Source organism: Centruroides sculpturatus, unplaced genomic scaffold (genome assembly GCF_000671375.1).
Source record: "Centruroides sculpturatus isolate CEXI.00-Female unplaced genomic scaffold, Cexi_2.0 scaffold44, whole genome shotgun sequence".
NCBI lineage: Eukaryota > Metazoa > Arthropoda > Arachnida > Scorpiones > Buthidae > Centruroides > Centruroides sculpturatus.
In genome coordinates this window covers 675,757-703,510 of record NW_019384307.1, presented here as the reverse complement: position 1 = coordinate 703,510, position 27,754 = coordinate 675,757, and the positions used below count along the sequence as shown (strand labels likewise).

Genomic DNA, 27,754 nt, shown 5'->3' with positions numbered 1-27,754 from the left:
ACNTTATAAAACTTTAATTTTAAAATCTAGGATTTGCACACCCCTAGCACGTCTTTCTTTTATACACTTTAAATATCACATATACAAAAATAGGCGTAAATAATTTTAAGAAGTAATAATATATAATTAAATTTAAAAAAATGAAATATATTTAACAAAAATAAATACATACGGAGTGATCCAAAAATCAGTTAACCGTTGTAAAGACTAAATTTGTCTTATCAAATGCTTTATTACTCACAAAATTTACAAAAATTGTTGAAAATGATATACTTTCCGTTCAATACACAAAATTATAATGCTTTATCACTTTGCCACAGTTAACTGACTTTTAGGCCATCCAGAATACCAATGTATATAAATATTGGTATTCTGACATTCAGTAACTAAATTAATGAGATAGGTAAATATAAAAGAAATTATATATATATAATATACACACAGTTATTAATAATTCACAAGGAGTTGTATCAATAAGCCCAAATATATATATTTTTTTGTTAAAAGCAATTTTTTAATTTTTTTTTAAAAGTTCTATTTAAAAAGGATAATCTTTGTTTTTCACACGTGCTAATAAAATTAATAACTTATATTCATTGAAAACATATATTTTTATACATAAATATACACATATATATGTAGGCCTATATACAATGTAAAATACTACATTTCCATGCCTTTGTACAGTTTATTATTTTGTTATTTTTTAAATTTAATTCTTATAAATATCGTTGTATTAAACTTTTAAATGCTCAATAAATGTTATAGTCGGTTGGAATTATAAATATTTGAATTTTATCGTTAAATAACTTCCATTTTACAGTAATTTTTGGCGTAATCTTCAACTCTATTTGAAAAAATAACCTACTTGATGTTTATATATTTTTTTAAAGCAATTTTAATTTTATTTTTTAAGGTTTTTACTATTTAAAAAGATAATTTTTTTTAACATATAAAGCTAAATTAATAACTTATACTAATTAAAAACGTTACATTAAAGCTTCTCTACAGTTTACATATATTAAATTATTAATTTAAATTTCTCAAATTGCTTTAATTTATAATTTAGTAAGGTTAGTTAAATATATCTCAGTTGTTATTATTTTTTTTCCTGTTAAAATTTATGGAAGAACAGTATGGCAGCAAATTATATCTACAACTATTAATTGTAGGCTGCAGCTTAGGGCCTGGCATTATTAACCTACAACTTAAGGCTTCACATTTCTATGTCAATATTTGGTAGAGGGGAAGGGCCTCTTATATGTTATAGTTTAGTGCCATAAGTCTAAGTCTAATCTTCATTGTAATTACTTTAAATTCATTTTTTACATCCATTCTGTCTGAAAATTTTAAAATAAATTATTAATTTTTGTTTTAATTTTAAAAATTTCAATCCTGAAACGAATTATATGAAATTATCGAAATCTAGGACAATGTAATTTTGTTAAGAAAGTAAATTATTAAACAAAATTTCTATAAATTCAATTATAAAAATTTAAAATTTCGTTTTAAAATGTAATAAAATATTAACTAAACAAGATAAAATTTTAAAAAAAAATCTCTGTAAATAAATTTATTTTAAAATTTTATACATTACTGTTATTATTATTATAAAAAAATATTAAGAATTTAAACCTAATAAGAAAATATAGAGTAAAGAATCTTATTAAGAAATTAGTTTATAACAATAAATTTTAAACCATTTGTAGCATTGTCAATGTAGTTTTATATATTAAATTAATTTTAAAATTGTTATGAAAAATAAATTAAAGATAAGTATTTACAGCTAGATCCGGATATAATTTAATATTCTGATAAATTACATGTCAGGAGATCTAATGTTTCTTATTTTTCCTGTTTATTTCTTACAAATTACTTGTTTTCTCGAGTATATTGGAACGACTTTTTACTATATTATTTATTCATAAAATCGCATATAACTTATTGAATTATTTATGTACATATTCTGAAAATACTGTGTATTAGAATATACATCTAAGTCCATCTCAATATTGGAGAAAAAATGTTTTTTATCCAAAAAAAGAAAAATGCGAAATTATTATTGCTTTTGTCGTGTAGAATTGTTTCAGAATGTTATTTAATTCCTCTTATACGTATAAGTAAGTTACAATAGAGAATTTACAACTAACTTATAAACAATTCTTTTACAATCTAAGGGATGCGAGTTATTCCGAAAATTACGGTAAATTTTGCTATTTAACTATACAAAAATTCTCAAATGATTTTTTATGATTATGATTAAAANTTTTTTTTAAAAGTTCTATTTAAAAAGGATAATCTTTGTTTTTCACACGTGCTAATAAAATTAATAACTTATATTCATTGAAAACATATATTTTTATACATAAATATACACATATATATGTAGGCCTATATACAATGTAAAATACTACATTTCCATGCCTTTGTACAGTTTATTATTTTGTTATTTTTTAAATTTAATTCTTATAAATATCGTTGTATTAAACTTTTAAATGCTCAATAAATGTTATAGTCGGTTGGAATTATAAATATTTGAATTTTATCGTTAAATAACTTCCATTTTACAGTAATTTTTGGCGTAATCTTCAACTCTATTTGAAAAAATAACCTACTTGATGTTTATATATTTTTTTAAAGCAATTTTAATTTTATTTTTTAAGGTTTTTACTATTTAAAAAGATAATTTTTTTTAACATATAAAGCTAAATTAATAACTTATACTAATTAAAAACGTTACATTAAAGCTTCTCTACAGTTTACATATATTAAATTATTAATTTAAATTTCTCAAATTGCTTTAATTTATAATTTAGTAAGGTTAGTTAAATATATCTCAGTTGTTATTATTTTTTTTCCTGTTAAAATTTATGGAAGAACAGTATGGCAGCAAATTATATCTACAACTATTAATTGTAGGCTGCAGCTTAGGGCCTGGCATTATTAACCTACAACTTAAGGCTTCACATTTCTATGTCAATATTTGGTAGAGGGGAAGGGCCTCTTATATGTTATAGTTTAGTGCCATAAGTCTAAGTCTAATCTTCATTGTAATTACTTTAAATTCATTTTTTACATCCATTCTGTCTGAAAATTTTAAAATAAATTATTAATTTTTGTTTTAATTTTAAAAATTTCAATCCTGAAACGAATTATATGAAATTATCGAAATCTAGGACAATGTAATTTTGTTAAGAAAGTAAATTATTAAACAAAATTTCTATAAATTCAATTATAAAAATTTAAAATTTCGTTTTAAAATGTAATAAAATATTAACTAAACAAGATAAAATTTTAAAAAAAAATCTCTGTAAATAAATTTATTTTAAAATTTTATACATTACTGTTATTATTATTATAAAAAAATATTAAGAATTTAAACCTAATAAGAAAATATAGAGTAAAGAATCTTATTAAGAAATTAGTTTATAACAATAAATTTTAAACCATTTGTAGCATTGTCAATGTAGTTTTATATATTAAATTAATTTTAAAATTGTTATGAAAAATAAATTAAAGATAAGTATTTACAGCTAGATCCGGATATAATTTAATATTCTGATAAATTACATGTCAGGAGATCTAATGTTTCTTATTTTTCCTGTTTATTTCTTACAAATTACTTGTTTTCTCGAGTATATTGGAACGACTTTTTACTATATTATTTATTCATAAAATCGCATATAACTTATTGAATTATTTATGTACATATTCTGAAAATACTGTGTATTAGAATATACATCTAAGTCCATCTCAATATTGGAGAAAAAATGTTTTTTATCCAAAAAAAGAAAAATGCGAAATTATTATTGCTTTTGTCGTGTAGAATTGTTTCAGAATGTTATTTAATTCCTCTTATACGTATAAGTAAGTTACAATAGAGAATTTACAACTAACTTATAAACAATTCTTTTACAATCTAAGGGATGCGAGTTATTCCGAAAATTACGGTAAATTTTGCTATTTAACTATACAAAAATTCTCAAATGATTTTTTATGATTATGATTAAAAATAAACAATGTATTAAATTTAACAATATTAACTATTGATAAGTAGGTTCTAATCTCCAAAGTAGAACTCCGTCTGAACCGGTTGAAACTAAATATTTATCTTCTGCTAGAAAACGAACCGAAGTGATTTCAAAACTTCCATGATTTTGTTCGTAACAGGCAGCCTGGATCAAAATCAAAAGTATAATTTTTGGTTTAAAAATCTACGTATTATTATAAGAATATATGTTAAAATCTTATTTACCTTAGAATCTGTACAGGGATATTTAAAAAGGCGAACAAATCCCATTCTATCTCCAACGGCCAGCAAATCTTTTGAATTTGATCGATGACAACTTACATTGATGACATTTTTAAAGTACTGATTTGTCCATATGCCTATGAATTATATATAAAAGTAATAAATAATAAAAGTTAAATATCTTTCAGCATAATATTATGCTTAAAATAATTTCATTATTCTTTCCTCATAAGCAGATACTTTTTAATGCCACATAATAATAGTAAAAGGGAAAATATTATAATTTCTAGTAGGGGAGATCAGGGCAAGATCGGCATGTTAAGCTTTACTTAAATTTTGTGTAATAAATACTGCAGTAAACTGAAAAAAAAAAGCTTTGCATATTGTCTATTGGAATGTTACCTTACTATAGAACTGGTTAAAATCAGTTTGGAAATAAAAATAATTAAAATAATTACAACTTTACAAGAAGAGAGAAATTGACGAAGTTGCCCCGGGTATAGGGGCAAGATCGGCAACTTCTCTCTTTTTGTAAAGTTGTAATTATTTTAATTATTTTTATTAAAGTTGCCCCTGGTATAGGGGCAACAGTAATGGGGCAAGATAGGCACGTATATAAAATTATGTTATTAACAATGTATAAGTTGGAATTCACTATTAAAACAAAGAAATACAAATCCAACACCCATTTAATATTATTACAACGAAATGCAAGTTCAAAGACATATATACATGAATAACAAATGCAAACATGTTTTCATTTATCATCTGTTTGATTTTTATCCTTTGCTTCTAATGTGGCTTTATGTTGCCGATCTTACCCCGCTAGTCATGATTTCGAAACATTAAGTACAACCCTGAGAACAGAATGCCAAGCCACGATCTGGCCACGTGAATAAGTTGAAGTTACATCCTTCTAACAGGAAAAGTAACTTTCGTTATCATGGAATTATAACAAAACCTGCCAATTCAATATAAATGGAAAAAAAATATTATATGGAATTGAACGAAAATGAAAATTTGCTTGATAATTCAACTACGCTTGTTGGAGAACAATAAAAACACTACACTCAACAAGCCACCAATAAAACTCAACTGCCTAACCTATAACCAAAGTCTCCTTTTAATTTGTTTTTAAAAAAAAGCGCTTGACAAACTTGCCCCGCCTGCCGAAGTTGCCCCGATCTCCCCTATACAACATATAATAATATTTAACGTATTAAATACTGTTTATGAATAGAAATTATAAGTCATTTTTCCATTTAATTACTATAATTTACTGAAACTACTCATATTGTTTTGTATAATTATAAGTAAAATGAAATTATAGTTGAAGCTATACAGAAAAAAGAATTGATGTGGTAAGGGAAATATAATGAAAGATTTCCAGAAATCGACATGGAGGTAAAGAATAAGGGAGGAAGAGGAATGACCGAGAAGAGGATGTAAACAGAGCAATAACGGATAGGGATTGAAAGAAGAATGATGTTTGACAGGAGAAAATCTCTGTGGATCGAAAGGTATCGTCAGACCCTAAAAACCGATGATAAATACTATAGTTAGATAATTGTATATGAAATCTCACTAAAGAACTTAGAGAATGACACTTCATATGAATTTTTACTTAACTGAGTTATTGATTTTAAAGTCATTTGGTATTCACGTTAAACACTGACCAAAGTCAGTGTTTAAGTGAAAAAACAAAGATATTTCGCTATAAAAATTCATAAAAGTCAATGTAAATAATTTTTATTTTAAAATGTCACTAAAGAAAAATTCTCCAAGAATTTCTTATATTTAATATTGGTTGTATTTAAATTTTAAAATATCATTATTCAATATTCGTAGCATAAATAATTGAATACTACCAAACACACTATGTCCTAAGGTACAAGTTATTTCTTCCCATTCTATATGTTCCGCTTCGGACATGTCACTCAAAGCATTCATAGTCTTCACATTCCCTAAAAAATTTCAAATTATTTTTAAAATAAAATCTTATAATTAATTTCAATTTACTATTCTGATACATACATATGACTAATTCGTGATATTCATCATTGCTTACAACAGTTTGTATATATTGTCCATTCCTTGCCCAATCTAAAATTAATATTGGATGTAATCCCTGCATAAGAAAATTCGAGGAATTTATATTATACATTCTTATTCAAAAATTTAAAGTTTTTAAAAATATTTTAAAGTCTTTTAAAGAAAACCAAAACATTATTTTACCTTCATTATACCTCCTTTTGAATATTTGCATCCATCGTTTTGTGCTAAGTATAAGTAAATATTGCCATCTTCAGCTCCAATTGCTAAAAGTGATCCGTCTAAAAATATAAAAATACTTTTTAATTTAATTATTATTTGAAAATTTTAATCACATCCATGCAAGATTTCATTCAAGATTTCAGATTTGGTTCTATTTTGGAAGTGTACATTTTAAAATTTATTATATCAATGTTACAATTAGCATATAAAATATGAAAATAGTAATATCATAATCTATTCTGAATTATTAAAAATTTTTATAATTTTAGTTTATCCTATGAACAAAAAGGGCAATTGCATGGGGCCTCCGCCAACAGCAGGCCCCAAACCAATCTTTTGTAAAAAAATATTTTCCTCAAAAAATTCCCTCGAAGAAATATGTCTGAACATCAACACTATCTACACACGAGGCCCCTAATTCAAATTTGTCTGGGCCCCCATGAAGCTATCACGCTCCACTGATGAATATAAGATTTTAGATTATTTCAGATGAATTGTTATAAAATTTATGAGTAAAAACAAGTTTGTATTATTAATAATGAATTAATTTAATAACTTAATACTCTTTTAAATATTGTTTCTATTAATATAAAGAATAATTACAAAAGAAATACGATTGGTGGTGAAGTAAGTTTATTGTATCTCTCTGCTGAGTGCACTGTTTATGAAATAGGATTGTTTTGAAAATCCAATAAATTCCACAAGATGTTGACTGATGCAATTCCTAAAAATCTCGAATCATGGAACAAACCTTGTATGATTCAACATACTATATTCAAATAGCTTATCTTGGGGCTAATTGTCAAATTTAAAATTCAACAACAATTTTGTTATTATATATTCAGTTATAAAAGTCGACATTGTACAAAATAATTAAAGAAGACAATGAACAGTCTTAGTTAATTTGATAAAATACTAGTTTGAGTCAGTTTAATAGGCATATTCATTGTTTTCTATCAAATTAAATAATAAGGAAGTTAAGACATCAACGAATCTTTATCAATTATACAATTTTAATATTTTACGTTGTTTATTATAGATAAATTTTATTAAAAACGGGTGTATTTCATTACATAGAATGTGATATTTAGCAATAGATATCACTTCATTTTTTTCAGGTTTGTAAAATGTAATTTGGAGAATTTTTTTTAATTCTCTAAATTTGTGGTATTAAAATGTTTTAGTTTCAACCATAATATATGACAGTAAATCATTATGATAATTTTAATTTTTATTTTAAGAATTACGAGCCAATAACTTATAAAAAATCATTTGAAGATTCTAGGATGGAAAGGAATTCTATAAAACTAAAAGGGATGAGAATTTAGTTTCATAGTTTTCCATTAAAAAATTTCTATGAAACTAAAAGGAATAATTACTGTAACATTTGTAATGAAATAAATGGTGTAGGATAAATGTATCATTCATTTGTTTATGTTTTTTTATATGATAAATGTGTTTAACCATTTCTTAACTTGAACTTTCTATTCGAATAAGTTTACCGTGACTACGGGTAATCTGGAGGAAAAGCTATATAAATATTAAAGATAAATATATATATTGTTTATCGAACGTAAAAAAATAATTTTTGTTAACTTAAAACTATAAATAATATTTATATCTGATTTTTTCACAATATAAAATATATTTCTACCATTATTTTGACTGCCATTTCTGTCATTTTTGTTGCTACTTCTAAAATTTATTAACTATTATCTACGAAACCGAAAAAAAAAACAAATGAAAAAAGAGAAAAGCCATTAGTTTATTGTGAAACAGAATTTCTAGCTATATTTTTTATATTATTAAGAATTTTATTTATAATTTAATTATAATATTCATCGCAAAGAAAATCAAAGAAAAATTCAAATAAGCAAACTAAATGGGCTTAAAAATTAAAAAAAAGATCAGTTTTATCTGTTAAAATATGTTATTGAAAGTTTTAAATAGTTTATAGAGTATTTGGGTCATATATTAACCAAAAATACATTATTTTCATTAATATTTTATGTAACACGTAATAAAGTCAAGAAAACTTTATACACTTGAAGCAAGAATAACGTTTTCAGTTCTTAAAATATAAACATTAATACATGAAAAAAGACCTCACCTGGAGAAAATGCCATCGTATTTAAAGAACTTTTGGAGACAGAAAACCTAGTTATTTGATCACCATTTTCTAAATTTAAAACGACTACGTTCCCCGTGGCTTCTCCGACTGCGACAACAGTACTCTCTGGATGTATGGCAAGGGAAAAGCAGTTTGACTAATAAAATTATTGCAATTATTACAACTTTAATAACTATATACATTTGATTTTGTTAAATATATACTTACGACATTTAGCACCTTCCATAATAAACTATCTTTATCCCATTTGCAAATGATATTGTCTATGCCTGCTGTTACGTATTCCGTGTCGTAAGGATCTACAGCTAAGGCACGTATTTCTTCTTGATGACCCTACATTAGAGATTTATAATGAAAATTCTCATACAGTTTTCATTGGAAAGTAATATTTCGCTTCGAATTAGTAATATTTACGTGAATAATAGTTGTAAATGTTCCCTGTAAAGAACCCTCCAGGATAATATTTTGAGATGTTCCCAAATAAAATGTCCCTTGATAAGTTTCTAGAGCTGATGGACATAATGACTTTACTTCACCAGTTTCTGGAGGAAGCTGGAAACAAATAAATTATAGAGGAATTTAAATAAAAATTTAATAATGTATTATTTAGTATTTTTATTATTTTAATGCAATTTTAAAACTTACTCTAGCAGTCATATATTTTGATAATTTATCATTAAGATTCCAGATACTTATCTCTCCTTCTTTTCGTGCGCTACTTCCAGTTACTAACAGTTCGCCAGGTAGAAGTAAAATTGTATTTACATTATTCTGAAAGATATGAACGAAAGCGTGAAAATAATAAGAATTGATTAATGGAACTATAAAAATATATTGCATTATATTCATTACAATTGCTCGTATACAGTGGTATATGTGCAATTATAATGAATTGTTCATATATTAGAGTGATAAGAGCATTCTGAACATAACACGTGCTATAAATATGTTATAAATTTATTTAAATCCTAATAGTAACAGGCTAAGAAGTTCGTGAATTAAAAATAGTTTCGTTAAATGTAATCTTTCTGGTCTATAAGTTTAATTATATTTGTTAAAAATATAATAAATATTTTTATTGTTTGTGATAGTTTTAAAAATATTGGAATATGGATTGATATTTTTAAAATAATCAATATTTGAGTAAAGATATCCCAAAAGAGAAAGATTTTTAAATATATTTTGATACAATTTTTGAATAAACATGTTATCTGTAGTCGTATTTCTTAAAACAATACTGATTTTAATTGAATTCTATAAGATTTTTCATTCATTTTTAATATTTTAAAATTTTCGAGTAACGCAATTTAATATGGAAATATTTATTTACTTCTAAAAAGTAAATAAATATTTCCATATTAAATTAATAAATTAATTTAATTAGACTTCTATCAATAGAGACAATTTTACTTAGTCTTTAAAGTAAATTTCAATAATAAATTTTCTATTATAAAGCAAATTTATTATTACTAAAGTTATGTTTAAATTTGGTGTAAATAGTTTCTGTAGAATATTAAAAATCTGAAGAGTATTTATAAAAAATAAATAAATATATAAGAAGCTTACGGCATGAGCTCTAATCTCTTTACTAATAAAATAAGTTTCTGTGCTTTCGTCTTGCATCCACAATGCCAAATACCCATCAGAATCTCCAGTTAAGAATGTACCATTAGGCAAAACTTCGAGTGACATAATAATTTTTGACGAAAATCCCTTAGGAAGAGAACACAAGAGTATTAGATTTGTCTCGTGTTTCGTCTAGACTAGATTTTCATAATATTGTTTCTTACCGACACCAGAGTAATCAGATCTTGCCTTTCTAAAACGTCATCCTTCGCTCTTCTCCATAACGTTAAATGCCGTTTTCCATAAGTAATTGCTATTTCTTTGTCGATTGTTAAGAATGTAGAGCCATGAATATCAGTTTGATCGACCTAATATAAAGAGACAATTTAAATATATTTTAAAAATGATTAAAGAAATTATACATACATACAGATGCCCTTCCGATTTCAGTATCTTGAGACCATTCCCACAACGATAATATGTGATCTTCAATGGCTAATAGAACGTTTCCCTAAATATTAAAAATTAAAAGATTAATATAAAATCATTTATTTTTGTATTAACCAATAATTAAAACTTATAAACTCAAACCTCGGGTGAAAATGCCGTAGTTATAATTCCAGCATCAAACCTGTTTAGTCCAACTACAGATAACGTGACTAAATTATCAACCCTCCAAATACGTATATGTGCCTGTAACGCGATATATAATTGGTTGTTAAAAATATATCTTAAAACTTTACAAAATTATATAAATATATTCATTTACTTGAGATTTTTCAGCCATTCCGGGTCCCTGAGCAGTGGCAATCATGTCGCCCAAAGGATGAACTGCCATACTAAAAGACAAAACAAAAAAAAAATTAATTTTAGGAAATGATAGAAAGACAATTAACTAATTACATTATTCAAATTAAGTTCTTTTCTCTATTTACTAACTAATTTAAACTAAAAGAAGTTCCCTGGTGATGAGCTAATTAAACTGTTACATAGTAACTTGTATGTCACTCATTTCTAAACTGGATAATGAAGATGACTTTTATACTAGATCTATTCACTTAAATTTCAAAAAGAAATTATATATATTTAGAGCTAATTCGTGTTTTCTTCCTGTTTTTTATTCATTGGATAATATATTTTATAATGTTTAATATTAAAATTCTATAAAAATTTAAATTTAAAAATATTTAAAATAATAAAAAGATAGAATAGAGAGGAGAAATTTATATACTGTAAATAAATAGATAAAAAATTACAAGAGACATGACAAGACATAAAAGAAATTCGTAAATTTAAGAATAAAATTCAGGAGGAAAGAACTTCAACAAGCTTTTACGATAAATTTATCTGTTTTGACCGATAAAAATCTCTTACATCTTCAATTTTTTTTACCTTTCTTGTAGATTTGAACTGAAACTCTAAGGTTTTTGAACTTAAATTTAATTTGTATTTTATGACAAATGAAGAAAATAAAGCAAAAATATATATACAGTAATTTATTTTTTTATTAAAATATTTTTAAATAATAAAATATTTATATATTTGTTTATTAACGTAAACATTAGTAATGCCAAAAGGCAAGGGGTGTCTACCTCCATAAAAGAATATAGTTAATATTTACATGTGTATATGTGTGTGTAATATTTACATGTATAGTTGTGTAATTTCAAACTTTCATAGAGCTATCGTGTAGCCTACTATAAGTGGATCTAAGGGAAAATAATCTTTTATATAACTTTTCATAGAATATTCTAACTTAATAGGAAGAAAAGATATTCGTATAACATTTTAAGCAGACGTATAAGTATAAAATCTGAATAAAGTGGAAGTGTTTTGACAATTATCAATATTTTAATTTAATAAAATAAAATTATATAATTTTTTCTGGAATTTTTTTTTGATAGTTGATTAAATAATTGGATTATTTCTGTTGGAACGATCATGTTTTGTTTATTTATTTATTTTTTAATACCGAAAAACAGGTAAAACAAATTATATATGTATAGAATAAAACCTCTTGTCTCAATCATCTCTGTAATGAGACTGTTTCTACAAAAGATCAAAGTTTTCATGAACAAAATTAAATATTTGCATTTTCTTTGAAATTAATCATCTAACTCGATCAGTAAATCAAAGGAGTCCTCAGATAGAGATCGTTTTCAATTTATCAGCTTGGGAATTCTCTATTGTATTGTAACTCATTGAAAGTAAAGGGTACTGTCATGTAGACGATCAATTAACGATTATATATGCTTAAAACGGAAATAAAGGTACACGTATAAATAGGCAAACGATCTCATTCTTAAAATATGGTTTATCTAATCCTCTACAAAAGACCAAAATCTATTCGGAGCGGGTTGTCTTAGGGAGGTTACTGTATACATTTTTTAAATTATTAAACTTGTCACAATCAGATCACAAAAAAGAAATTTAAATAATTAAAGTAATTAATTTTCTTCAGGAATAAAAACTAAATTTCGCAGTTTTATGTTCTATATTAGTTTTAGACAAATTACTTTAAAAAAATAACCAAACTCATTAATGATATTCTCAATATACACAGAATTAAACGTTACGACAAATTCGATTTTCTGAGAAATAATTATCCATTTACTTTTATCGATTTTAAATTAAATCAATTTTGCGCAGATGTAATTAACAGTTGCTTATAGAATAATGCATTAAAAATGATATAAACATAAGATTAATGCGCTCTTTTTAAATATATTTATATAAAAAAAATACACTATTTTTCCTTTTTTAACTTTTTATCACGCCGTACTTTAAATAAAGTTTTAGAAAATAGGATAAATAATTTGAAATAAACGTTATATCTCATATTATTTAATGTTTATACAGTGTCATTCTTATATTTTTTTCAATGGGAGGTGTAAAATTACGTCAAATTGACGTAACAATGTATACTATCCTGACCTTTAATATACAGTAGCGCTATACACCTTCTATTATAAAGTGGCCCAGAATTATTGGGGCATTTATATGTTATTAGCTCAATATTCTTTTGTGTTATTAATAATTGTTTTAATTATTTAGATTATAAAATTCCCAAATGTTTAGAACTGTAGAGAACTGTGAAAATTCTGTGACAATAGCTGATAAATCTGGGATGTGTATCTAAATATTACGTTTTGTTAAAGTGATAAATGGTCTTTAAACTTATTCTTAGATTCATATATTATTACTAAATTCAGGTATTATCAAAATTATTTTTTATAAATATTATATTACTGTTAAATTTACCATTCTATATCCTCTGTGTGTCCAAGATAATGGCGTTGTTTGTGGCGGCCCCGATGATATAAAACAGCAACAGCTGCTACAGTATATAAAAGCTCACCCGTTAGTAGTAAATAAATACTTTTACCTAAATGACGACAATTATATCCGTGACTTGAAAAGAGTTAAAGAGAAATTTTATCAAATAAATGAAAAGGTTTTTTATGAGTTTTTCTTGTTTAAAGGATACACCCATTCCAGTTCTAATCGTTTATTTGGTCGATTGCTATTTTTCTGTTCCAAGGAATGAGAGGTTTCAGTTTTGTTTGGTCCTGCTTTGATTCTATGAGGATCTCTGGATGATTTCCTGGTTTCTTGAATTGTTGTGCTATCAGAATCTGTAATAAATATATAATATTTATTTATTTTTTTATTCGTTTAATCCCTTTATCAATAAGAAAAAAAGTTTATATTTATGATGCTAAAATAGAATTACAGGAATGAATTATCAGTTATAGAATTAAAATCTTATTAGAATAAAAAATGAAATATTTTGATAAATAAAAGAGACTTAATATTCATTAAATTAAATATATTTAAAAACGTATTTGGTTTTTCGAACAAAAATAATCTATAATTCGAAGGACTGATATTTTTTTATATAATTTGCTCTATAAAAAAAAACAGTCAATTCTATTATACTTTATCAATTAATAAAATTGATTATAACTCAAAATTAAAAGAAAAACAATTAAATTTATAATACAGTATACACATTTGTAAGAAACATAAACAGTTGAGTTAACTTTTATTAGAGGAAAATTATGTTAATATTTGATTTAAATATTAAAATTTGCTTAATAATTCTAATATTAAGCAGAAATGAACTTATTTAGAAAATTAAATGAGTAATAAAACATTTTAAAAATTCATTTTATTTTACGTTGCAAGTTGGATATTGATCGAAGAACTGGTAGAACACAGGCAACTAAGGGAAGAAGAAGACGACTTTCACATTTTTAAAGTTATTTTAATCTAAACGAAAGGTTCTAAGATCGCTGGAATTGCATTCATCTATGAAATTTTAATTTTATTCTAATAATAGAAGGCGATACCATTTCTTTTTCTGTTTATCTAAAGTATAAATGTATAGAATCTTTTAATCCACCGTATAAAAATTCCTAAATATGTGTTTAAAATATAATTCGAATTAGACAGAAGTTATTTATCTACTTTATTTATAAATAACAATTCTTACAAATTATAAAATGCAGTAAACATGCAAATACGCATTATTTATCATTAGAAAGATCAAGGAAATAGGCTGAGAATAACAATAATCATAAATTATAGAACCTAAATTGTTTCTTAAAAGTATCTATTAAACATTTGCTATGAAAGATTAGAATTAATAAAATATGGAATCTTAAATTCTATATTTTCTATTCAAATTTCATATAAAAGAAAATTTGAATAGAAAATTAAATTCTGTAGACATATTCTTTGTTAAATTAAACATATTAAAAGACATTTCTATGCTAAAAAATTTATATTACAGGATAAATTAATTTATTCTCACATAAATTTTTGATTTTCAACTAAAAAAGTAATTTGTTTTTTCATCTTTTCATTGCTTGGTGATTTAAATTTTAAATACACATTTTAAATTTAATTTAAGAATTTATTCTTTGTGTTTATTCAAATTTAGTTTTAGCAAAATATTTATTTTTTTAAGAAAGAAATTTAGAAGTAATAATAATAATAATAATAATAATAAATTACAAGATTTTTATTTTTTCTTTTGTTAAGAAATTTAGTTTCTCTGCAAAATTGATTATTCTAGGATTTTATATGCATAAGAATTATAATATAAAATCCTGAATAGTTAGATTTAATTAACTATTTGATTAAGTCCAATTCTGAATTTAATCTTGGATATTTAATTATTAATCAAATCCAATTAATAAATCACATTATTAATGAAATACAAGGTTAAATCCAATGCTGGACTTGTAAAATTTCAAGTTCAAATCTGGGGCTAGATTAAATCCTATATTAGATCTTAGAATTATATTTATTTCAGGATTAGATTTAATTGTAGAAATATTGCATGAGAACAATTATATTCTAGGATTTCTACATGTATTAGAACTATGAATATAAAATCCTGGAATAATTAATTACTTGCTTATCAAATTTAAAGAAAAATTAAATTCTGGAAGGAGTAATTATTCTTCTTTACATTCACTTTAATACTATAAACATTTAAATTTGTAGTATACTGTATTTAGATTTAGCCATAATGTTTTTAATTATCTGAAATGCAACATTTTAGAAAGATAATTAATTTTATAAACAAAAAAACAAAAATACTTTTGCTTAATCTATACTTGTTAATTGATTTTTCTGGTATTTTAGATATCATTAACATGATTGAGAGTGATTAAATTCTTTAATGATTTTACTTTCTCATCAATCTTTAAAGATTAATTAACGTTTCTCCTAATCAAAATATTTGTGATTAAGAATTTATTAAAATCTGTATTAAATTAATGTTACAATAATGCTGTTTAATCTGATTTTATGACATAAAATATATATATTATGAATAGTTAAGTCAACGGAAAAATGAAGATGTTCGGGGAAAAATTAGAGAAATTAATTAATTACGATACTGAATTTTTCTAAGTTATTTAAGAGGGATATTTACGTATTTCCGTTGCTTAGTTACGAAGTCTCGAGTCGAATTAGACCTAGTTGTTTGTTGAAATTGTAGTATTGATTTGTAATTTATTTTTGGTAAGATAATATAGGCTGAGAACAAAGTAATGATGAGAAAATAGGACTAAGATTATTACTAAGCTGTAATTATAATTGCCTGTCTTGTAAATTTTTGTATTACATGTGACAAGTTATGATAAGTTGAATTAGAGTTGCCAGGTATTTAGGGATAAAACCCGAGACAAAATGAGTTCTTCCCGAAAGATACTGGGACTCTTTCATTGTAGGAACAGTTTAGAATCCCTATCTCTGGATGGCAGTGGGGAAAAATGCGGGACAATCCCGGAAAACCGGCAACATTGAGTTGAATGGATGGGATAGGCCTTTACAGTTTATGTTCGCATTTAATGTACTGTTTATAATGATAAATGCTAATCGCTTTTGAATCTTTATCGAAAGACCTTAAAGGATTGAAGTTAGATTGTTTAAAATATTTGCATTGAATAGATTTGACCTAATATTATTCATCTAATAATAGGAATCTGACCTCGATAAACAGGAAATGGATCTCGGTTAATAGCGTTAATATCTATCTTCCTATCATTAAACATCATTTGATTTCGTAATTTAGAGAAATTCCAATAATTTAATGTCATCAACGAGGTCTTAAAATTAAGCTGTATCTTATAACAATTATTTTGAATATCAATGATTTTAATGGAGTAAAATGACGACGATTTGCAGACTTAACATCTTGAAATTTCCATCTTCAAATTAGTTATTACACGTTTGTTTTTTTACAACACGATTAAATACATAATAACTGTTAATAATAATAACACAACAACCATTGTTATACTATCAATAGATATTAGATAGCCTGTAAAAACAAATATCATAATTTAATTCTTAATTAATAAATATTAATTAAGTTAAATTCTTTTATCTGATTTAATGTAAGAAAGTAAAGGTGTCTTCGTTACATTGAGAGCTTTCTTTACTTTCTACTCTTATGCTAGTTTGACGTCATTTATTCGTTAGTATTGTGAAGTAGTGACGTCAAATTGGTGTATAAGTGCGGTGTTCCGAACGAACAGAGCCTCGAGTCAACGGAAATTTCTAACTGTTCTGCATTATCTGTTTCGATTTTTGAAATATCTTATCTTCGATCTATTATACATAAACTCACACATGTGTATGTGTAAGTTCATATATAACAGATCAAAAATAAGACTATACACTACATACACTATACTACACTATACTATACACACACATATACATAGGTGCTACTACACTACTCTATACAAACACACACCTATATACACACACCTATATGTGTGTGTGTGTATATATATATATATATATACAAAAGTTATAAAGCAATGTTAAAATTTAATAATAATTTAAATTCTAAATATAGAACGAATGTCTTTTAATTAGCTTCACTTAATTAGCCTCTATTACAAAAATTATAATAATAATCATCTCTTCAAAATATTACATTTATGTAAAATAAAATCATTAATAGTTTTTATATTATTAAAATCTATTTTGCAATTTAAACGATTATAATAATTATTTCATTACTTCAGTTTTATTTGAATTAAATTAAAATATTAAAATAAATTTATAAATTCAAAATTATTACTATAATTACACGCAAATTAATCGACTGAAATTTAAATAAATTTATTTATTTGTTTAATAAGTACAACACAGAATACACATAAACAATTAGCTTACATGAATACAGATTTGTATAAAATTAAATAAATAAAATCATTTATAAAAATTTTAATTTATTCCCAGTTTCTGAATTGAAATTTTTTATACTTTGTCGGCCCGATTAAAATATATATTCGGGATGATATTCGATACGATCTTTATGATTTATAAATGGAAACGTATGTCATAATTCCATATTGATATCATTTCTCTTCTCTAGAAAATATTAATTGAAATTTCGCTATTAAATTCAAGCTTGAATGATAAATATTTTAAATCTTATTAATTTTATCTTCTCTTATTATAGAAATTGAAAACGGTTTATCAAAATGTTAAAAGCACGAAGCGAAGAAAATTAATTTCTAGATTAAAGGTATGATAAATTTTAAAAGCAATGTTTTCCATTCATTTATTTTTATCATTAACATCACGTTTTAAAACAGAATTTTTAAAATTTAATATAATATTTTCCTCGACAACTCGTTGTAACGAGTTAATACAGTAGCGAATATAAAACTAATGTATTCAATTGTTTTCAATTCTATTTTTGGTATAAATAATCTTTAACTTATGTAAAAAAAAAATTTTTTAATATAAGTAAATACATGGAAAACAAGTTATTTAATAAATTTGTAGTCTATTAAACAATATTGTTTAGAGTAGAAACCTCGATTTTAATAAAATTGTATGGCAGAAACTGGTCGGTTTATACTACTTTTTTAAAACTATAATACTGTATATATTTAAAATTTTAAAGTCATTTTCAAAGTTCAATACCAAGAAACATTTATCGAATTTTAATGTTTTTGATTTATGATTTTGAATATTTAAATTGCACGCCAGAATTTTGTGACTATTTATTTACATATGTACTGCATTAATAGAAAATTTAAGGACGAATATTTTCGAAAATCATTAAATTCTTTTTACTTTAATTATTATTATTATTATTTATTGCTGCAGTCGAAAATTTAAGTAAAAATGAAAATTACTTATTACAATTTTACGTAGTTTCCGAAAAGAATAATTAAAGGAAACTTATTAAATATATTGTAGTTTATTTTAAAATTATAATAAATTTATTTTGATTTTAATATAGAATATATGAGAATTGGGTTTGCCTTGATTTTTTATAACTAAATATAGGTCTAAATACGAGCAATTACTTATCGCGACGTCGTAACGATGCCGGTTAAGGAAGGACAGACGGACGGACAGATGGACGGACGATAGTGGCAATCTATAGGTCTACAATTCTTTATAAGAATGATTATTATCGTTTTATTTTTCGGAACAATTTTTCTTACTTTTTATCCTGTGATTTATTTCATATAATTTTTCCAATTCGCTAAACATCCGAATAATTATTCACTGATTAAGAAAATCATAAATATTGATTTATTTTCGAGAAATGGCGGAAAATGTTTCTATTTTCTTCTCAGAAATCCATAAGATATAAAAATAAATTGCACAAAAAGTATCGAACACTTAAATGTGATAATTAAGAATTATATATAGGCCTATATAAACCAGAAAAAGAAGTTTATTATTATTTTTTTAATATTAACTCTTTTCAATTGCTTATTTATTTTAAAATGTAGACATATTTTCAAATATATTTTTTTGTTTTTAAATCGTATTCTTTGAATGCTTGGCAATTTCTAAAAAATTTTCAGATTGTTCGATAATTCTTGAATATTGAAATTATATGTTAAAATTAATAAGTTGAACTTAATCAAACAGAAAATTTAAAACTGTATTTAATGTTTTAAATTGATCCACAACATATTTTAGTTTTTATCCTGTTGTTTTCCACTCAATAAACTTTCAGATTTACTATGATCTAATGGTTCTCCGTGTTGTAATTTTTACTTTTGATAAATATTTTGATATTTTGAGACTTAAGTTATTTTTATTAAAATCTTTTCGAAATGGTCGTTCGATTAATTCTTACATAATTGGCACATAAGGCATAGTATAGCGATTGCCAACCGGTGGTCTGTAGAGGAATTTGGACATTGATCAACTCAAGGTTACGCGAAGAATTACGAAAGAAATGCAAAATGTTTTGTGGCTTTTTCTCACTCATTGGAGGGGGGGAGTTTATTCGAATCTAAAACAAAATACGAAATGTCTGTTATCGATAAATAATAATTACAATAAATAAAATGAGTGCGATTGTCGTCCATCGTGGAAAAGAGCCAAGAATCCATAAACTTATTTCAAACAATCAGCAACAATCTTCACACTAATTTGTTATAATGAAGCGAGTGTGTTTCATATTAATAAAGTAAAATGGAACTTTTATGATCATTATTCTATCGTTTAAAAAAAATTCATGACAGTGGTCCGTTGGATTAGAAATTGTGTCTAGTGGTGAGTGAAGTCAGAAAGGTTGGAGATCGCTGGTATAGGATATATCAGATTTACCTCTCATTATAAGTCCTGATATAATTTCTGTTTTTAAACTTCTGTTATTTCTAAATATTAAGCGTGTGTTATATTTTAATCTTATTTTATCAAATACATTAATTTAGATATTATTTTCTTCTGGTTCAGCATATTATACTCATAAAATTGGTATTACCGGTACGTAGACTATAGCCTACTTCTTACTCTAATGTATTTTCGATATACAAATATAATTTAAAATGTTAAAAAATTCTTACTTGAAAGATTGGGTACACTCCCGCTAAAGGAATTGGTCGGATGGTTACTGTTTTTTAATTTTCCATTTCTGATGGGCGAAGATTCCCTAAGTGTTTGCTCAGAAATATCAGTTCTTTCTTCCCTATCGAGATAGAATTTTTCTGTAGTTTTTAGTTCTTCCCTCAATTGGGAAAAACTTCGAATCTGAAAATATTTACATTTAATATAAATTTAATCATTATATTAAATTAACTACTTAGTTGAATCTGTAATGTGTACTTAAAGATAGTTTATAAACTGTTATTGTATAAAACAAATTAAATAAGTTATATTTTCTTGTATAAGTTCTAGAATTTGTTCTTACGTTGCATAACGTTAAATCAACATAAAATATTAATTTACAAGTGTGGAATACCCATAAAATGTTAGAATATTTATAACATAATGTAATGCTATTGTAATCATTAAACATTTAGAATAAAAATATATTTTTAGATCTGTAATTTAGACAAAAAAAGAACAATAAAACTTTTTAAACTTCCGTACGAAATAACATAATTTACTTTTCTAGGAGCGAGTTATTTTCGAAATTATAGACGATTTTTTGGTGAAGAATGAATCGATCGATATCGGAAATATATTATTATCGATTGATAATGTGCAAATCGATATTCTCATTTAATGATATTTGGATTAGCTTGTTACAACTTATTTACATTTTTATATACAAAAAAAAACCAAAATTTTATTACTATTTTTAAGTACTAATTATCGATTAATTAATTAAACATCTTCTAATGATAATCTGTATTATTATCAACCTGGGTTTTAAATGGTTTTTACCTAGATTAATGGTAACCCAGTGTAATATAATGCCGATCAATAGATACTACACGCCAGTATTAAATTATAAAGGCGTTACAATAATTTAAATTTAGCTTGTACGTATATATATATATATATATATATATATATAATCTATAAGCAAAAGTTAATTAACCTACAGTTCAAAAGGACACTTAAAATATTCCGTGGCGTGAGCGTTACAGCTTTATTTCCTTGCTTGAATGTCGTGCAAGGTTCCAATTTCGGTTATAAATTGGCACTTTCGGTCAATTTGACATTTACGATGATAAAATAGCAATTTATGAATGGACAATATGGAAGATTTTGAAAGGTCTGGCTAACAAATCAAAATATTATAGATTGTCGATAGCGTAGAGAATGAAATTAGATTTCTTTTTTTAAAGGTTTTAGCAACACTTTGATAGTACAGAGATATATTATGAGATTGTTGTTGATTTATAAACGTTCGTAATGTGTTTGCATATCGTACGTTCATGGTTATGTTCATTTTTGGCGCAATAAATAGAAAATTTAATATTGTAAATCAGCAAATTCTAGGAAATAAATGATTTATATATCACGCAAATAACAATAATAAAAGAAAAGCTCCTATATTTTGTTTTTTTATAAATTGTTAATTTTTTTTATAATTTATAAATCCATTTTTTTAAATTATAATTCTTCATAGAGTTTTATTATTTATTTATTTATTTATTTATATTAGAAGTTTTCGTCATTAAATCAGTTTTCGAAACTTTGACTTTTCTAGTTGGAAAAAAAAATCGATTATTCGATTATCGAGGAAATATTCAAAAAGTAATATGTTATTATTTTACTATATATAAAATATTAAGAACATTATTATTATTATTATTATTATATTATTTTAAAATATAAACAAAATCTATCGTAAAATTCTTCTTATTGGTTGAAAATACGTTTTAAGAATTACTAACATTTTATAGAATTACGCTTGTAAATTTAGTTAAAATATTAGAAAATACTTAAAAGCTATATGAGAAATTACTAAAGTAATTAAATCATCTAATGATTCTTTACTTAACAAAATTCATTCTGAATTTAAATTTAAATATATTAAAATTATATTTATTTTTTTAATAGCCTATCTGAAATTTTTCTAAATATTTCAAAGCAGATGTTTATGTTAATATAAAATGAGTAAATAAAATAGTAATCAACTAGTTTTTTAATCCCTATAAATTTTATTATAAATAATTTAAAACTGAGATAAAGAGAGGTGAAACAAGCAATCCACTATATTCATTTGTGTTAATATTTCAAGTTGGAATAGAGATTAATTGGATGAAAGAAGTATATTTTTATTTCTGTTTGAAATAAAATGGATCAAAAGTGTAATAATATCTATTTTAATATTTAATGTAACATTTTATAACATCTGAACAAAATGAATATTTAATACTATAACAAAATAAATAATAAATTAAAATAATGTAGTAAATAGTAATTATACTTAATTTATACAATTCACTTATTTTCTCTCGTAGGATTTATAAAATGTAAGAAATTTTAAAGTTAGGAATGTCTTTATAAATTCTAATATTTGCAACTGAGTTTATAAAATTATTTAAATAATAATGAAGATAAATTACTAACTTCATGCAATTTGTGTATTTTGTAATAAGAAAAATCACTTTTAAATTATTTAATTATGCATTAAAACAAAATTTATTTAGATTTATAGCTTTGTGCTTATTGTGTAGTGAAATAATATTTTATATTTTAAAATTAATTAGGATTTGTATTGACTTTTATAAGAAATGAATCATATTGAAAGATATGTTTATATTAAAGTATATTTAAAATGTATAAATTAATTTTCCAGCTCACGAAATCTTATCATTTAAATTTATCTTGTAATAGGCTAATTATAATTATTAATACAAGTGAAAATACGTATGAACAGTATAATGGTATGCCAGAAAATATATTTAAGATTGTTTGTAAACTGATAAAATAATTACTGCATTAGTATGTAAATTGCTAAACACGAGATCACTGGAAGACATTTTAAAATTTTTTGATCAAAGGCTAATTTCTATAAAGCAAAAACTCTTATTTTTCAAGAGAAAAGTATCTTGCTAATTTTAATATGAAATTTCATTTCAATATTTTCGTCTAATATTACTAAGATTTATATAGCTTTACATGATTTCAAGAATGTGAAGGAGTAATGAGGCAAGTTGGGGTATAGTCTGTATTGTACTTAATAAGGGCTGTAACTTAGCAGTAAATATTGCAATTAAATGTAAACAGAAGAAATAGGTGGAGATAAAGTTACTATTGTTGTTCAGTGCTCATTGCCAATGGAGGAAACAATGTGTTTGACAGCTATGTTGATGTAATTTGTTTCGTTTTTAAAAATAATCCTCATGTTAGTAACGTAAAGATTTTTGATTCCTTCTATCAATAGAGAATTCTTTTATCTTTACGTGACTGTATAAAAACTTTTATTAATACTTTTTCTTATCAAGGAGTTTAAGAAAGACTTCATAATGGCATCTTGGTGTAAGATGGTGAAGTGTTGTGTGGGTAAAACGGGGTTACTTCATCGTGTCTTTCGTTTGGTACTCCATCTTAAAGAAGAAAGAAAAAGAAAGATTTAAGAGAAGACAAACTTAAAGCAAGGAAAAGAAGAAATGTAGCCGTTTAGCAAAAGAACAAAACAGAAAGTATAACAGCAGCAATGCATCAGTTAAAACACCTAAAGAGAGCTCTTCGAATTAAGACACTGAATGCCTTTACTGTGGATATTTGTGTCCCGATTCAACGGAAAGTAGGATATGCAGCGTAATTTGTCACTGAACCTCATCATACTCATCTTATTCACCAACTCATTGTTCATGAGTTAGATAAGGTGAGGATGATCAGGTTCACCATATTTGCGCCTTATGCCTTCAAGAAAAGTAGATTTCTGTACTATAAACATTTCTGTAATAAATCCTAAATATTGTTTCATTGCTAATTTGATGTTGTTTAATCTTTATAATTATGAAATATAAATCTGATTTGAACCATTCGCCTCCAAATACACGATGTTTTACCCCACCGATGAAGCAAGATGGGATATTTGATAATACAGTATTTCATAAACATTGCAAGAAAGAAGAGAAAAGTTAATAATTTGAATTTTTGTTAATAGTAGTTGAAGTTCACATTCAATGACATACGAAGTTTTCCCCATGTTTAAAGATTTAATTATAAAAAAAGTAATAAAAGTTCTTAGCTACCTTGTCTCGTCCCACTTTCCCCTATATTATTATTACTTTTATTAAAAAATAATGATAAGAACTTTTGATTTTTTGCAAATAATACATTTTCAATGGCTTGTTCACGAAATTTTATCATTTTTATTTTAATATTCCATTTGCATAGCTAATGACATCTTAAAATAGGAATAATAAATTTATCATGGAAAATTCTCAAAGCATGCAAATCATGACAGAATGATTCAAATTCAATAGGAATAAAATAACTGTCTTTTTGATGTTTCATATTTATAATACTGAGTTGATCCTATGGAATTGTCAGTACATATTTGGTCTAATATGTAAGTCCAAAAATGCATACCAATCAGAAAATTTGAATGTATTTTTAAATATTTTTTCCAACAAATTTGTAAAAGAGAGAAAAAGAGTAAAGCCAAAATTTATTTTATGTACAGTACATAAATACAATGACCATATTTTCTTAGAAAAAATAAAATTCAAGCTGAAATTCATTTCATGGTGCATAAAACAATTTCCTTTTCCAGAACACAGTTTTTACTTCAAGTGGTAGATTCTAAAATTTAATTTTGGTATTTTAAATGGTAAAATAAATAGTAAAAGACTAAAATCCTTATTGAAAATAAATAAAATAAAAGTAAATTTAAAGGATAGCACCTTCAAAATTAATGGCCATCTTTGTTATGAAGGATGTATGATCAATGTTACGTTCTATTACGGCTTCATTTAGTCCACCCTCAAATTTGTGAGAATCTCAAAAATATTGTGGTAAATTATTAATTTCTTTGCATTTTTTATGTATTAAGAAAAAATGTTTAATTATTGTCAATATTCATACAGTTTAAAATGTGATTATTAACTGAATGGAAGGAAAGATAATACAATTTTAATAATACAATTATTATATGATTTTTTTAAAACACAAGAAATGTCCAAGAGAAATCACAAACATTTGATGAATGATTGATGTTATTCTAAACTTGTAAATAAGGACAGACATATTAAGAGTTAAGTAGCTTAATTAACTATTTATCTGCATCATATCTGCGATTTATACTTAATATTGAAGCACTTTTACGAAGAGACACAACTACATACAATATAAATTCATAAAACACGTATTATTTAAATATTCAGATTGACAAAACTACAAGGAGGACACGTGTCTCTGTACTTCATCATTGAATTCGCTATTGTCTTTGACAATATTTTATTTAACAGACATAATAAATATTTCAATTGCTATAAAGTTTTTATTTCCGACATTGTTCTCTTTAACACTAAATTGTAAAGGAAAAAATCGTATTAAATTATTTAATTTTGTATTACTTTCCCGGTTGTTATATTTAACAGAAGGTAAGTATGGCGATCGGTCAAAAAATGACCCTACAAGATTTTTACATTTTTAAACTCGGGAGATCTTTAAACGTCAAGAAATGCAATAAACAAACAAATAAATAAATTGGATTTTTCCATTAATGTATGAATGTTAAGTTAGTGTGTGGGGGTACGATTTTATTCACCCACTTTGAAGCTTAATAACTTCAGTGCCTTTTGCCGAAAATTGCTGAAATTGTGCAGGGAGGTTTGTATATTAAGGCCCTTGAGGCTGTTAAATTTTAGTGGTTAAAGGTCAAGGGGATGAGGAGATAGAATGGATCATATTTCATATCTCGAACGGGATCGGACTTAATGATTTTACTCGTTATTAGTTAGCATTTACAATTTTTTTCTATAAAACTCATCTCTACCCTCAAAATTAAGCTTTTTGCCATTTTATAATAATTAATAATATAAAAATTTTCTTAAAATAAAATCTCATAATAGAAGGCTCCACACTCAATTTTAACTTTTTCACCGGGAAAGTTATTCAACTCGTTGCTGGATTTTTTTTAGCGTGTTTAGGTAATTATACCAGTATATTATTTGTTCAGTGAGTTTATAATAATCGTTTAAACTTGTAATCTGGAGTAAATCATATGTTGAAATATTTCATTTAATTAGAAATATTAAATGCATTAATCTTATATCGTATATGTGATATAAGATTTACTTACATATTTGTTTATTTTAATTAGTTCAAATCTTTTATGGAATGATTTTTTGATAGAAATTTTTTCTATAATGATCGAATTTATATATTTATAACATAATAAAAATTATAAATAAGATATTATAAAATTAAACCTACTTCTTGTCCTTTCTGACTGTACATCTTGCTGGCATCTTTCACTTTCACAGCTTGACCTAAATCCTTCATAATCTCTTCGAAAGTCTGCATGGCACGCAGATTTAATAAAACGCGACTGTAGACATTTTGGTCTTGTCCATTAACCACCGTTATCACTTTTCCTTCATTGGAATTGGGAAGAGAATGCGATCTAGAACCCGCATTTCTATAAGTTTTTGTACGTTTGACTATACTGGGTGACACTGGACGGAACAATTTCATATCTTCTTCACGTAGAGGTGCTGCTAATGGTCTACGAGAAGCGTGAGTAGTTCTTGCTCTTTCAGAAGCTCCGTAAGCCATTGCTTGGAATTGCTTGGTGTCCGAAACCACGTACGATTCCCTATCTTCGAAGTCATCCAACGATGTCAATCTCTTACCACTTAACGTGAAGATGTAACGAACTCCTCGTGGTAGCTTGGTTTTTTGCGTTAAATAATCGTATAAATTATCCATATTTGCGAAATGCTTACCTGGTTGCAGTGACACTTTGATACCCGGTGTGAATAGATCACCGTTTCTGTAAAAAGTCAACATGTATGCTTTATTTCTGGCAGTCTTGACTTTAGGTTTGGCTTCACTGTACATTGTGTCAATATAATTGTTTGTTTCTCTCGTAGATTTATTCCGCTTATCTGTAAATTGTGGAAGAGGTTCGTAGCGATTCATCGTTGGCATGATGAGGGCCAAACGAAATGCAAAGATAAACAAAAGACTTATTTTCCTGTTTTGTTTTCACTACTAATCACACACACACATCTTTAAACGCAGCTGGATAGCATGCATATGCTGGTATCGTGCTTTCTGCGTTGTTGTTACTATCGTAGTCATAGTAACTATTGGGGTTCGAAGCC

The 27,754-nt window shown here is 25.1% G+C and overlaps 1 protein-coding gene across 1 annotated transcript; it reads right to left on the bottom strand.

Annotated features, from left to right (window-relative positions):
• Positions 1-3,569: 3,569 nt before the first annotated feature.
• Positions 3,570-27,519, bottom strand: LOC111619802 (echinoderm microtubule-associated protein-like CG42247). Its single transcript, XM_023361621.1, has 19 exons — positions 26,862-27,519; positions 20,579-20,762; positions 16,729-16,926; positions 13,711-13,858; positions 13,485-13,634; positions 10,993-11,062; positions 10,815-10,916; positions 10,654-10,734; positions 10,448-10,591; positions 10,224-10,370; positions 9,303-9,428; positions 9,072-9,209; positions 8,865-8,990; positions 8,637-8,793; positions 6,488-6,585; positions 6,287-6,380; positions 6,121-6,216; positions 4,256-4,389; positions 3,570-4,175 (listed from the first exon to the last, which is right to left on the bottom strand). Exons 1-19 carry the CDS (start codon positions 27,486-27,488, stop codon positions 4,044-4,046), a joined length of 2,952 nt encoding a protein of 983 aa, XP_023217389.1. The 5' UTR covers positions 27,489-27,519; the 3' UTR covers positions 3,570-4,043.
• Between the last annotated feature and the right edge of the window lie 235 nt (positions 27,520-27,754).

Excerpts from the sequence above, each read along its gene's own strand:
- LOC111619802 (XM_023361621.1), bottom strand. The coding sequence starts at position 27,488 with ATGTACAGTGAAGCCAAACCTAAAGTCAAGACTGCCAGAAATAAAGCA. Across the intron at positions 16,927-20,578 it reads GAGTGTACCCAATCTTTCAA|TCTGCAAATCGTCGTCATTT; the intron begins GTAAGAATTTTT and ends CAAGATGTTAAG. Across the intron at positions 4,176-4,255 it reads ATCCCTGTACAGATTCTAAG|GCTGCCTGTTACGAACAAAA; the intron begins GTAAATAAGATT and ends ATTTTGATCCAG.